General features: G+C 47.4%; 1 protein-coding gene across 5 annotated transcripts in view; it reads left to right on the forward strand.

Annotated features, from left to right (window-relative positions):
• The window catches only part of COL15A1 (collagen type XV alpha 1 chain), a 347,975-nt gene that overhangs the window by 208,666 nt on the left and 124,408 nt on the right, over positions 1 to 14,901 (forward strand). For all 5 annotated transcript variants that reach the window (XM_019509150.1, XM_019509145.1, XM_019509146.1 and 2 more), the window contains 3 exons: positions 1,165 to 1,227; positions 9,196 to 9,231; positions 9,710 to 9,835. In XM_019509150.1, coding sequence (XP_019364695.1) covers positions 1,165 to 1,227; positions 9,196 to 9,231; positions 9,710 to 9,835 — 225 coding nt within the window. The remainder of the gene's footprint in view (positions 1 to 1,164; positions 1,228 to 9,195; positions 9,232 to 9,709; positions 9,836 to 14,901) is intronic.

Below are 14,901 nucleotides of genomic sequence, written 5' to 3' on the forward strand. Positions count from 1 at the left end.
CAACTGTACATCTGACCTTGAAAATCAAGGCCATCCACTGACGTAATTTACACTAACACTTCCCATACTTTTTGTGTGACACTGGCTTAGCTGCACCAGAGGCAGCAACAGTGAACATGCTTAGGTAGACCAAGCACATGCACAATGTTGCCTAAATCTGTTCAGAGAATAGAATTGTTCCACATTGCAACCTATCATGCTTCAAACATATATTTAATGTAAAGGTAAACATTTGGGACTTAGGAACTATGCCAGTATTGAAGATGCCTGTTCAGTTTTAAGTCATCACACCTGGTTTTTAATTGCATAATTACCTTTGTATTTTTTTTAAAGGCCCAACCTCAATCATTTGCTGCTGCTTAAGTGCCCAGTGCTGCATGGTATATTTGGAAATTGTCCTTCCCTCTTTGAATTCCACCATAATCTAAGTCTCCTATACAGGATACCACTTGTATGTCTGCACCCCAGACATGGCTGTAGCAGGTTCATAAACCTCCACAAGTGACATATAGAGAGGAGACATTGACCAGAAAGGTTCTTCCTCGACCTCAGAGGTCAAATCCACTCACAGTTTCCATAATCTCTACTGTCGCAGCACTCCTGGGAAGGTTGTTGCCTGAAAGAATGAAAACTGCTGATATCCTAGGCATGAGTGTGCAATCCTGATCATGGAGATAGTTAAGTCATTTTACCCCAGCATAGCCCTGGCTGGCAGGGGACCCAGGGGTTCAACCTGCCAGCCGGGAGCTGCTCCACCCCAGCTCAGCATAATGCAGAGGAGCTGGTTCAGGCAGGCAGCCCCTACACTGTAGTACCCTCATGCCGCAACCAGCCTCAGTCCCCGTCTACGCATGTGGTGCTGTGCACTAAATAACCCCGCCTGTACTTTTGTCAAGCAGTATTATCCTGCAGTGGAGTTAATTAGTTTACTGTAGCCTAATAGTGCTGCACTTGGAGAAAGTGACATTTTACTGCAGAACTAATTAGTCAACTCTGCAGTAAAGTGCACATGTAGGTGTCCCCACTGAGTCGTATTTAAGTTTGCTGGGTTTTGTTTGTTTTTATAATTCTGTCATTTATGCACAAGTTTGGGGGTTTGCCTTGTTTATAGGTGGGAGAGAGAGTGTGAGGTGACATAAAACTTTTGTCTCCTATAATTTTTAGGGTCCCACAGGTCATCCTGGTCTTCATGGAATGGTAGGTCCTCCAGGGGTAAAAGGAGAAAAGGTAAGCTAAAAGTCTAAGCGCCTAAATCAGCATGAAATTTTTTTCCACTTTCAAGATCTAAAAAGCCTTGAATGGTTTTATCTGTGGCATACTGTTGTCTGGCCTTAATATGTGGCTTTTTACTGAATCCAGCTCATATAACTTAACATATCTCAAAGGGCATTTTGAATAACTGTATTCTGCACTGATGTGTACAGCCCAATTTTGTTTTCAACATGTTACGTACAAAATCCATTGGTGAGCTACTTGCAGTACTTCACTGTGGCAGGGCACCTTTGGTGCCTGCTACTTTAAGAGGTTGGAGCAGGCTGTGGAGCAGCCGGCAGCTGCGATGCAGCCTAACAAGGCGGTCACACGACTGCGGGAGGGCTCCTGGATTGGAGAATGGGGCTGAACAGCCTCAATATAAACAAAGGCCCTCAATGCTGAGTGGGCAGTTGCTGCAGGGAGCCAGAGAGAGAACATCACCAGCCAGAGCTGCTGCTCCCAGAACACCTGGAGGTCGAGGGTAGGAACTACGGGGATGGAGGAGGTTCCTGGGGAATGACCTAAAACTACACCCTGCTAAGGTAGGATGGTGTGGTGGGTCTCCCTATGGCAGGGTGGTGGTCCCTAGGAAATGCCACACTAGTGCCTCCCTAGTGAAAGATGAGTATGGGCGCTGTATAGCCTCAGCCCCCACAACCTGGTGGGTTACCCCATAGAGGGGACAGGTGAGGGGTCCAGGCATGTCATCAGGCCTGAGACCCAAAGGGAGCAAAGCTGAGCCAGTGAGGGAGTGGAGTAGTGGGCCCAGTGATAGCATGTGAGAAACCACAGAGTAGGGTTCACATGCGTGGACCTGCAGGACTCCACATGGGCTGCACAGAGTAGGGTCTGCATGGGCGGGCTTGCACATAAGCCATCTTTAGAGATTAAGTGAACTGGGTTTGGAGGGGCCCAAGAAGGCAGGCCCGTATGTGAGAGAGAAGGCAAGCGGCTCAGTGACCTAACTGGAGAAACCCTTGACTGGTTAATACTGGGGCCAGGACCAAAACATTAAAAGGACCAGACCACCCACCTTGAGGGATGGCTAGAGCCAGGGGCCTGGACTTCCGACTGGCCTAGAGGTGAAGCCAGGGCCTGTGTAGCCAAAGGTGCCAGAGGGAGCCACTGCCAAGGGGGAAAAGGGCTTAGGGAATTTTGCAGCCCAGAATGATGGCAGAGAGTAGGCTGCCTGAGGAGGAGGGATCCAGGTGGGAACCGAATGTCAGGCGGGCATAGAAGGAGGTCCATTGTGGGGCCAGGGCCACATAGTGATGCCATCTGCGAGACATGGGACACAGTATAAGGAGAGGTTCAGAGCCATGTATTACACGCTTGGCATCAGGCAGTATATGGGCAGCCCAACGCCAAAGGAGAATCCCTGAATCGCCCAATACTTTTTAAAAAGCTAATAATTTTTAATTTCATCTCATGATTTTGGGTAGCCTGACTTATGATTCTGAATGCTTGGATTTTGCCATGTTGGAACACACATGAGGAATTAGTGGCTCCCCTACAGAGTTTCAATATGGGCCACAGAGACTTAAAATAAGTCTCTTGCTCTAGAACTAGAGGCTTGATTCTGTGTCCATTATAAACATAGGGGTGAAAGGGACCCAAGGGATCATCTAGCCAACCCCTGCACAGATGTAGGATTCTTTATTCCTACATCCTTCCAGACGATCATCTTGATGCCCATCCAGCCACTTCTTGAACGAGGTTCCACAGTTTTCCTTAGCACCTTGTACTTTTGTCCCACTGTTCCTACAGTTGGGAAGTTTTTCCTGAGATTTCATTTAGATCTGCTCTCCAGGCGCTTAAAGCATATTCAATGAAAAATTCCCACATACTCCAAGAATGCAGGATCAGGCCCTATGTAAAGGCCTGACAAGAATAAAACTTTCTAGGTAAAGTAAATTACAGTGAAATTAATCAGATTTTAGGGATACAACTGGAGGGGAAGGGTTGAGGAAGCAGGTATTAACTGAAAGAAGATGCAATCTTTATAAAAAGCATATTTCTCAGAACGATAGATAAAGGTATAGATTTCTCATTCTGTTTTCCTCATAGCATATATTAGATGACAACTGAATTATAGATGAAGCCCTACACACTTGCAGCTGCTCACAGAATAAACAGTGCACAGCAACCCGGCCAGTCCCACTGAGGTCAACATTGTAGTGAATTCTGGGATTTAAACATGGATTTTACTATTACTAATATTTTTTTTCCAAAATGTATGATAAACCTTGGTCTAATATGTATTATAGTATCTGGCTATACCTGTTATCCCCCTTGGCAAAAGGAAGACTATAATACCATTTTACTTGAATATAAGACTACCCTGAGTATAGGACAACCCCCCAATAATTAGGTTCTATATACAATAAAAGCTGTGTCAGCCAGCATGTGTGTGGTAAGGGGAGTGCTGGGTATCAGGCGGGTGGGGGTGGCAGGGGGGTGGCAGAGCAACAGCAGTGCAGGGTGGTGGGTGGCAGCAGCACCTGCCGCATGCGAGCTCCCCCCCTCTACCCCTACTGGCATCCAGCCAACTGGCCGGAAATTCCAGTTAATAGAGTATTCCAGATAGTAGAATGCCAGTTAACACAGCTTTTACTATATATCAAATTTTCATTGAATCACCTGTTAGATAAAAGCACCAAAAGCCCCACTAAAGCGCCCAATCTATGCAGACACTGCAGAGCCAGGTCAAAATAATGTGCAGCTTCTTCCAGTAAAGCCCTTTTTTTCCTACATCTGCAAGCAGCCTCTGTGCTCTGGTCCCTGATCTTCCACAGGGCGTTCCTGAAGCAGGAGATGAATTGGTTGAAATGGGCTGTCTGAGTTCCCTGCTGCTTGGTCAAGTGACCAAACAGCACTGCCTCTCTGGTTAGGGTCTTGACCCCTCTCATCATCAGGAGGAGTACAATTACTCTCCTCCATACCGTCTTAGTTAAAGGGCAGTACCGGAGGAGGTGATCGAATATTTCCACTTTCCACTGGCAGGTTTACCTGGGACAGTTTGGTAGGCCTCTGTGCCCCTCTGTTTTTCCGAATCCAGATGGGGAGTGCCTGGGGCAGAGCTACCTGCCATTTCAAATCTCTGTGCTCCTTTTACAGGTCCTTCTGGAAGATTCACTCCCACACAGCCTGGTAGTTGTTGCTGGGTAGTAGGTCTGTGGTCAGTAAAATGTCTCTTGCTCTTACCACGATCAGCATCTTACAGTGGTTTGTCAGGTTGCTGGTGTTTTGTTTTGCAGATTGTATTTATTCTGGAAGCATTTCAGGACTTCATAGAACCATGGTGACTCCATAGTCCACGGGCTTGTGTTGGGCAGCGTATACACCCTCCAGCGTCACAGTTTGCAGGGCACCTGCTATCTTACGAAGCAGGCTGCTTTGGATTCTGTCGCCATCGCCAGTTTGCAGATCTGACTCATGTCCTTGGCCCGTAGGAACAGCAGGACATCTGGCATTTCTCAGCCCCCAGTCCATTTTGTCTTGTACAGTGTGCTTCTTGCAACTTTCTCCCATCTGGAGCCCCAGAAGAAGGTGCACATGGCACTTTGGATTCTGTGGGTGACTTGCTTTGAGGCGGGGAAAGACCAGTGTGGTGTATAGAAGCACTGGTAGCACTACTGCCCTCATGAGTACTATGCATCCCCTCTATTGACAAGTAACACATCCCCTCCATTGTCGCAGTCTCTGTTTGACCTTGGCCTCAGTCTTTTCTCATGCCCTCTGCCTGGTCAGTTCTGGGTTGATCTCCACCCCAAGGATTTTCTCCCTTGTGGGTGACAGAGGCCCCCAGGACCAACAGGTCTCTGAATTGCCTACCTCCCAAGCAAGTGCTTTTGCTCCTGCTGAGCTTGGCCCCCACCACTGTTCTTTATACCTGAGTGTGTTGTAACACTCTTTCAACTGACCATTTGACCCTGCATATGATGTTGAGGTCATCCATTTAGGACAGGACCCTTATTTTTTCCTGGTTACTCCCAAAGATGTCTACTCTGCTGACCCCAGAGTCCCACCTGAGCTAGTGGGCTGGTGGTTCCATCATACAGATAAACAGGACTGGGGATTGTGGGCATCCCTGCCAGATGCCAAACTCCACTTTGATCGGGGCTGTCAGGGACCCATGCTAACACCCTGCTGCTCACATCACTGTACAACATCTTAATCCATGTGGTGAAATCTGGGGGACCCCCATCTTCTTCATTATCTCAAACAGGAATTGGTGGGCCACTCAGTCATGGGTCTTCTCCAGGTCAAGATTCAGCACAGCTGTTTTCAACCCTCTCTCTCCCCATTGGTACTGTAGCACATGTGGTAGCTGCAGCAGGGTTCCATGGATCTACCGCCCAGGCACTGTGCATGACTAGTCCCCGTGGAACTCTGCACCTGTGACAGACTTAAAACGCTCAGCCAAGACTTTGGCCATTGTCCTATAGTTGAAGCTGAGAAGCATTATGGATCTCCAGTTTTTTAGCTTATCTCTTCCCTCCTTCTAGTAAAGAAGGGTTATGAGACACCCAGATGGCCCTCCTGCAGGTGCTCTTTACAGACCTCCAGCAGGTCCAGGCCCATCTGGTCCCAGAAGGTCACATAGAGCCCTTGGGCAGGCTGTCTACCCCAGGAGTCTTACTCTTCTTGAAACAGTGGAGAGTTCTACTGATCTCCTCCTGCATCCATTCCTCCACCAGCTTCTGACTCTTTTCCTCCCCAAGGACCTGGATGAGCTCCAGCAGGCATCCTACCTGGCCTCAGGTCCTCTGGGTGCACAGTGTAGAGCTCCCAGTAGACGGCCGCTGCTGTCTCCAGTATCCCTTTGTTTCACCAGTGCTCCACGCTCACTCAGTCTACCAGATTGGTCATGTCTTTCTTCTTGCCTTCTTTAACCTGCTAAAATAGTCAGACCACTTCTCTCCCTCCTTCACCCAGGGGGCCCAAGCCAGGAAGATCTTCTTCCTGGCCTGTTCTCTGTACCAGGCCTCAATCTGGGTCTTTACCTCCAGCATGGCCTCCCTTACTTCCTAACCCCAAGCTGCCTGTTTGTGCAGGCTCTGCAACTTGCAGTTTAGCTGTTTGTATTGTTTACTCTGGAATCAGGCTCACTTTCTTCCAGCCTGCTGGAAGAAGTCTCTTGTTCTTTCTTTCATGCTGGCCCACCACTACACTCCATGTACCTGGGTCTGAGGGTTTTCCACCCTACATAGTGCTGCCTGAACTCCTACTGCATCTTTTCATTGTCCAGAAGGCTCATGTTCAGAGTTCACATTTCTCTGCCTTTCTTGGGCTGCCTCCTCATTTCTGCTTTCACTGTCAGGAGGCAGTGGTCCAAGAAGCAGACAGGCGCAGATTCAGATTTAGGTACTTTCCACCCCTTGGGGAGGAGGATATAATCTATGCGTGATTTTGATTGACCCAAGGGGTCTATCCATGTGAAATTTGTGAGTGCCAGACAGTTTGTGTGTTTACACAACCCTATGTGAGTGCAGTTTGTAAAGCAGCAACAGGGGGGGAAGGGAAAGCAGCATGTGTTAGCCAGTTTTTTGCAGGTACAATCTTGAGAGGATAATGGGGGACTACAGTTATGCTTTCCCCCTGGCTTGCTCCTTTGCTTTTTTGCTAGGAATAAGTAAGACTAGTGGGCACCTGAAACCAAGGGCTTCCAGATATGGGACTTGCACGTAGGATGCCTGCCATGGATTTAAAGAGTATCCATAGCTCCAGACTCCAGATGAGTCTGAGAGGGAGGATATTTGTCCAGTAGTCGAGCCACACAGACTTGAAAAATTGATCTCTCCTCAGTTGAATTTGGAACTTGACTATTGGGTCCGACTGAATTTTGGAACTGATTTGGCTGATTTGGCCCTTGGGATTAAATACATATATAAAAATAAATGTTGTGGCAATGGGGGACTGCTCTCATGCTTTTCTCCTAGCTGCTTCTCAGCCTTTTGGCTAGGAGCAAGCAAGACTAGGGGGCATGTGAACTCCAAGGCTTCCAGGCCTGGAGCTTGCATGTAGAATGCTGCTGAAAAAACTAAGTTTCCATTGGTATGTTTGCCCGGTATGGGCCATGTGTTTTATACTAAAGCTTAGTGTTGACTGCATTTAATCAACTTCATGGTTGGCTTCCATTACTGAGCACATGCTGCTTTTGGCAGCAGCTTAGTGATAGACAATGTATCTAATGAGGCTTCCTTTTATGGAAGTACAAGATGAGGCACTTTTCCCGCCATGCTGATTGGAATAAAAAACCTTGTCTTGTATTCAAGTAAATATGGTAGGTTAATGGGAACAGTATTGAAGAGACCATCTGTGGGACGGAAGTTTTACATGCTGTCTGTGGTTATTTTAAAATAAATAATTCATTTTTACTGTTGTTCTTTTGCTTTGCCACTTACTCTTTCTGTTCACTCCTTATGAGGGCAGAGTTTCCTTTGACTACTTGAGTAAGGACTGCAGGATATGATTGGATATGTTAGCTATTGCAATTAAGTCAGTTAGGCCCAGTGTGATTTTTAAAATGAGCTCTTTTCATGCTGTGGGTTTCTTCCTATTCTGTAAATGGAATTTGAAGACAACGGGATGGGAGGAGAGATGCTGAGAGAGAGAGAAGATTCTGTCTCTTCCATGAAAGCTGAATAGGAAAGAACAGAAACCTATTAATCCACAGCAGGCTGGCATTAGTAATCTGCGTGTATGTATCAGAACACATAACTTCAGGAAAAATCTGATAACTCTCTCTCTCGTTTTCTTTTTAATTAAGACCACTCTGTCTCTTACAAGTAGAGATTTATCAGAGATCAGATATGTGCAAAACTGAGACAGTGCAGCCATAAGAACTTCACTAATAATCTTGTTGGGTTTGGCCATACTTACAGCGTGCTTTGGACTATATCCTGCTCCTTCCATGGGATGAGGATTAGACATTTGGTGTTTTGATTCTATGTTCCAGAGTTGTAAAGTCTACACCAGGGGTTGTCAATGGGGGGTATGCATACCCCCAAGGGTACTTTGAAAGGTCCCAGGGGTACATGCAGGTGGGCGAGGACAGAGCGCCGCCGCCTCACAGGAACAGGGCTGGGCAGGGCAAGGGCAGCGGCACCCCTCTGCAGGCCAGACGTGGGGAAGAAGCTTGCACACAGTGGCTACTGCTGCCATCCACCACCTGGTGCCACTGCTCCATGTGCGGGTGCCCCCCACACCCCCACTCCACAACCGGCTGCTGCTACCCCCACCGCAGCTCCTTAACCGGCCGCCAAGGGTACATTGCTCAAAAAAGGTTGAAAACTAAATTAAGGTACTAGACCAGTGGTGCTCAGCTTTTCCAGCGCACAAGCTGGATGAGTGGGACACAGCCAGACTGTGGGATAGATCCAATATGTGGGTCCAGGTCTGCACACCAGTTCCAGGACTCCATGCTGGGTCTATGGCCAGGTGTCAGGTCTGGGTGTGGACTGGCTCTGCGTGCTGGCTTAATCCAGCATGTGGGGCCATGTTATAGGACACCTAATGGGTCAAAAATCTGGTGGCAGGAGAGGGGTGGCAGGGTTAATTGCCACAGAGCTTCCAGAGCTGTGGCAATTAACACTGGCACCAATCCCCGGCTGGCAGATTTCTGGATCCTTTGGGAGCCCCATGGGCTGCATGACTCAGCTCTGTGGGCTGGATCTGGCCTGCAGGCTGTACTTGGAGCACCACAGTATTGGACTGCTTTCTATCTGTGAATCATACTAGAAATTCAAATCATGTTTCTCTGTTACCTATTCAATTGTGGGTTGCTTTTTTTAACCAGCACCTTTTATTGTATCATGACATCAACAAATATGTAAGGTATTCACCAAAATCTGAATTAAGCAGAGCGTGTGCCTGTGTTCTTGCTTCCTAACTATTTATATCCTACCCAAATAAGTGAGATTTGGTTTTATTTTACAGGGTGATCCAGGTCTTCCTGGTTCCATTGGTCCAAAGGTTGGTTGTTTCTTTATAACAACTTCATGTTATGTACAGTTTATCACAATTTTTTACCTAGTATAAGTTTTTTCAAAGCAGTTGAAAAAAAGTCAAGATAAAGTCGCTTAACAAAATGAAATGTCCCTATTTTTTATATTTTTGCACAGAATTTAGGAATAAGTAGACCTGAGTCCTATTCCCGGCTCTGGTTTCCAAGCTGCTGTGTCAGGGTCAGGTGACTTGTTTGGTGCAGACTTTAGAACTATACTGCCTCACTTTCCTATCCATAAAATGAGCATAATATGTAACTCCTGGATATGTTATGGAGCCTAATGTATTTGTATTTGAACTGTGTTTGGAAGGAAGGAGCTTAGAAGTCCCAGAGAGTATTATTCTGCAGCCTCATTAAGTCAATGATTTTGATTCAAACAAATTATATTTTATATGGACAAGTAGATGTGCTAACTTCATGTTGTGTCATTTCCTTTTGCTTTAGGGAGATGCTGGAGATATTGGAGCACCAGGTCTAAAAGGTGAAGCAGGTGCTGATGGACAGCCTGGGAAACCCGGACTACCAGGACTCCCGGGACCCCCTGGCCCAGGCTATGGCTTTGGATTTGAGGTAACTGTCCTATAAAGATGATTAATTGTATGTACAAGGCCATTAGCTGCAAAGGGAGGACAACATGATTGTTACTTGTTGATTCTGAAGATGGAGATGATAATTCATGTTAGTCAGAAATAAGCAGGCAGAAGGTAGTGCAGGTGACCTCTTGGGGACTATAGAGGTTCAAGGCATGCTCTTTGTAGGCAAGAACCTACTTCATCAGCTATCACCATCAGTCTGGTTTTGTGAGGGGGCGGTTCACAAAGGCTTTAAGACTAGATTAGACAAACATTTGTCTAGAATGGTTTATACAGAAGTGATACTGCCTTGAACAGGGAGTTAGACTAGAGCTTCTGAGGTCCCTTCCAGCACTACTTTTTATGTTTCTTATTTAAGATGAATTTGATCACAAAAAGATTCCTTTAGCTTTACACTAAAAATTGCTTGTGACATTTGTGTTTAGGTTTAATTTATTTCTTCCCAGCCTCCAGGTAAACGGCTTACTATTATTTTTCTGAGTGGAATCTGGCCGTATATTTTATTACAATATATTGGTAGTTTATTTCTCTAAGTAACATGCATATGACAGTTTAGTGATTGGATTGTCCTCCAGAATTGTACAGACATCTCCATCTTCCTATAATGGGGTCACATACACATCCAGAGAGGATAACAGAATCACAGAAAAGTAGGACTACAAGGGACCTCCACAGGTCATCTAGTTCAATTCCCTGCTTGAGATAGGATCTTCCCTATCTAAACCATCCCATAAAAGGCCTTACCTAACAATTTTCCAAGTTCTGAGTGGCCAAGGACCACTGGCCTCCGGGTTGTACACCATGCTATTTGTCCCTCCTCACTGCACTACATGCACACTTCCCATGTGAGGAGCAACCCCAGCTGCACCGTACTGGCGCCTCCTTTTTGCACAGGGTCTCCCTAAGGCCCTCAGCTCTGCTGGCTACCCTTCCTTGCCCCCAGGGGAGGGGACAAGCAGCAGAAGCTGAGGGAGGGAGAGTCTGGAGATTACAGCAGCAACACAGGAAAGCAATGTGAAGAGAATGGCAGTCAACCCAGGAGCTCAAGGGCTGCAGGTTAAATTCTATGGGGCCACATGCAATCCGTTAGCCTCCAATAGGACAGTCCTGGTATAATCTTTTCCTAAAACTACATAATCAGTCCTGTTGTACAAGTACAAGACACCATGCCCAAATCAGAGAAAGAGATTTAGCTGTCTTAGTTTAAAGTCAAATAGAAGGCAAGGTAGAGATGCACCTTATAGACCAACTAAACCAGAGATTCAAAAGATTTTGTAAGCAACAGCTTGTTTCAGCTTGATGGGAAGGGACTGCAGGGAGTAGTGCTTCTAAATGGAAAGTAGTGTTTGACTACAAAGGATAGGGAATGGTGGGGTCCCAGTAGTGGCCATGACACCCTCTGGTGGCTCTGTAACCTGTGCCCTGCTCTGCCTCTAGGGTGCCCTCCCCTCCTCCTTTCCTGCCATGCCTTGATGTTCTTATTGTATTGCAGAGGAGGTTCCCTCAATAGTCCTAGAGCGAGCCTTACTCTAATAGCCAGCAGGTCCCTCCTGAACACCCCTGGCCTCAATCCTGCCCTTAGGCTGTGTAGGCATTTTCAGCCTGCCTGGGGCACCTATAAGCCTTAAGGGCTAATTACATATCTGTGCCCCTCCAGGACACCTGTAGCTTTAAGGCCTCATGGCATGGCTCCGTCCTCCTCTACACCATGTTCCATGCTTTGTGGGTGTGACTGTACTGTCCCTCTCCTGTTAGGACTTCGGCCTTTTCAATGTCCATACCTTTTTTCTCGCTAGGCCTTCTAGCCTGGGCCCATTGTATTGGACCTGGCATCTAGGCACCAGCTCTAGTTTTGCCCAGGCTCTGGGCCCTTGGCCCCTGTCTCTGCCCCTCTCAAGTGCTGCGCCTTCTAGCTGCAAGCTTCACCCTGCTCTGGGGTCCTCTTGCTTGCTCTGCCTTGAGCCTGTCCCCAGCAGGACTTGAGGCAACCACTTGCCCCTAAGGCACTAATGGGACCTCCAAAGACCACCCCTCACATTCCCAACCCAAATCATCAATATAACTTAATCAAATAGTAAGCCCTCTGGCTACAAAATGAATCTTCCCTTCTGGGCAAAGAAATACTACGAAAGCAAAACCCTGCTACCACTTTAAGAAGAAAACCTCTTCCCCCACCTCAGAGCAACCCATACTCTGGGGGCCACCTCCATTCTGGGCTCACTCCTGCACTCTGGTTCAGGATCCCTCAGGTAGCTCTTCCCCTCCGGGAAGCTTCTCTCCTTGGCAGAAGCACGGCCAGACTGCTTCAGCTGTGTTCTCCATAGTGACACTCAGTAGCTGCATCCCTCCTGCTGAGATGGTGTTCCTCCAGCAGCCTCCAGGATCTTACTGCTGGCTCCACTCAGGGCCTGTGCTTATATGCAGTCTAAGCCCAGCCCATTCCCTAGTCATGTGGCCCCTGATTTCCTCTGGCCATACCTGCCACCTGCTTCTCTGCTTACCTGCAGGCCCTTAAAATAGCAGGAACACCAAGTCTCCTGCTACAGGAGAAAAAGTGACAAAATTCAGTTAACTCAGGGTTAATCTCATATTGCATTTTGGTCTTGTACTAAGTGAAACAGAATTCTGCTTTTAGTATTCAGAGCCATTATACTATAGGCTAAAACTCCTGTGGCACTAATATCATAGTGGCTTTAGTATTTTATTTTTGTATGTAAATAATTTATAGCCTGGGCTTAAATATGCAGCAATACCTGCCAGTGAGTATGTCTCCACATGATATTAATGCAATTTGTGCCAGAGTTTATTGCTCTTTGGTGCAGTGTTTACATGTGTGCCCAGGACTGCAGCACGTTGAGCCAGGATGGCGCAGCCCTGGGGGGGTCAGTTTACCAACCCAGAGCTGCTCCCTTCTGGCTCAGCGTTCTGCAGAGGGGTTAGCCAGCAGGCAGCCCCTGCACTGTAGCACCCTCATGTCCCAGCCAGCCCCTTCACAGTGCACACATGCATCTGCTATCCTACATCTGCTGTAGGATAGTACTCGTGTTAGGGAGTACTATCCTACAGTGGAGTTAATTAGTTTACTGCAGCCTAATAGCACTGCACGTATAGATGGTGATTCTTTACTGTGGAGCTAATTTTAGTTACCTCTGAAGTAAAGCATCATATGTAGATGCACCCAGGATGCTTTAACAGTGAATTGCAGGTTCTGTGTTAGATGCCAGTTTTCATATACTGTCATCCTGGACACAAAATGCAGCCACTCCATAGTGAACTCATGCTTTGTAAGATTCAATAGGAACCATCTCTTATTACAAAAAAACAAAAAAACTTCAAGCCATTACACTTTATTGAGGCATAAAGAGCAACTTCCATTTTAAAATTTGAGTTTTGGCTAACCTTAGGTTCAATTTCACCCTTCATTTGAAAATGTTTTATAGCAGTTGTATCTCAGAACACTGCAGTTTACCTTGTGCTGCCCTGCTGGCAAGCATAAGTGAGAGAATCAGGGTCTATACATTTTTCTTTCTGCTAACCACAGTAGTCATTTAGCTTATATATGTGGGTTTTCCTCTCTCTCTGTACTTATTTATGCAGTGTTCATCTCTTCTTTGGCTTTTTCATTCAGGAGATGTTTTCAAACTGTGGTGCTATTTTCTTTTAACCTCATAGAATGCAATGTAGCACAGCACAGTAAAGAAGATGAATATTATATGAGAAATAAACAACGTTTGCTTGAAACTGGTGGCCACAATGGGCGCGTCCACACATTCAGGCATATTCGCTTGCAGCAGCTCAAATAAAAGCAGTGCAAATTTGAGCCGGGGCTTTTTGCCTCAGCGCACGTACCCAGACATGCACTTTGGTGTGGAGCAATTTGTGCCACTTGGGGCAAAATAACCCTGCCTGGCTCCTCCCAGATCTGCAGCCAAGGAGAGCTAGAGGCTGGGGCCAGCACCTGTGCTGTCCCCAGCAGTATAAAAGGCTGCTCTGGCAAGTAGCTCAGGGCTACTCACTCTCAGGAGTTTCTGGGGCCTGGCCAATTGGTACCTGGGCACACTACCCCTTGTGCCAGCTGGAATGCTGAACCAGCCCTGAGAGTTCCCTGCACCCTCTACTCACTGCAGCAGTCTGGCAGTGGGGGCCGCTGCCTGGCTGTGACCTGTTGCTACCTGCAACAGCATGTGGCCCTAAGGCTGCACACCTGCCACACCCAGATGGGGACTGCATGGACATTAGAGGCATCTGGGCCAGCTGCTAGTGGGCTGTGGCAGCTGTGCAGCACTACTGCCATGTGTGCCATTGCTTGGCCACCTGGGCACCTATCACCTGGAACATGTTCTCAGTGTGGTGGCCTGCTTTGGACTGTTAAAACAAATCCTGGCTGTGACCTCCAGCTGGGTCCCGGGTGCAAGCTCTGAGCAGGCTCCTCTGCCTGGGTCCTGCCGCACTATCAGGAATTCTGGTGTTCCCTATTTAAACTGCAAAATCCCTGATAAAAAAAATCCTAAAGTCAGTCTTTAAAATACCCCAAAACCCATGTTCTTCCACAAGTAAAACAAAAGTCCACTAGACTCTGTGTGTGTGTGTGTGTGTGTGTGTGTGTGTGTGTGTGTGATATAGATATAGAGAGAGACAGAGAGAAGGAGAGATCAAATCAGTTGGGCAATGTTTTATTGATATAGTTACAATTTTAAAGCAATTTGGAAGCCTACCTGTGCCTCTTGTGGGGGGGACTGTGGGTGTAAGGGGACATGGGGGGGGGGGCTGATCTGGAGGGTCCCCTGCCCCCCACAGGGTGAAGCCCCCACACAGCTCATGGGCTGCATCCCCACAGGGCCACAGTCCCCCAACAGGGGCCCACAGCCCCTCAACAGGAGCTACACCCCCCCCCAAAAGGGATACACCCCCTCAACAGGGGCCAAAGTCCTCCAACAGGGACCCCATGACCCCTTTCAGGGGCAAACCCCCCCGCAGGGCCCATGACCCTCCACCCAGACCCAGACCCCAATCATCCTCCATCATTCGCCCTGCCTGTCCCAG

The sequence above is a fragment of the Gavialis gangeticus genome, unplaced genomic scaffold (assembly GCF_001723915.1).
Source record: "Gavialis gangeticus isolate Ggan-Ray unplaced genomic scaffold, GavGan_comp1, whole genome shotgun sequence".
Classification (NCBI taxonomy): Eukaryota; Metazoa; Chordata; order Crocodylia; family Gavialidae; genus Gavialis; species Gavialis gangeticus.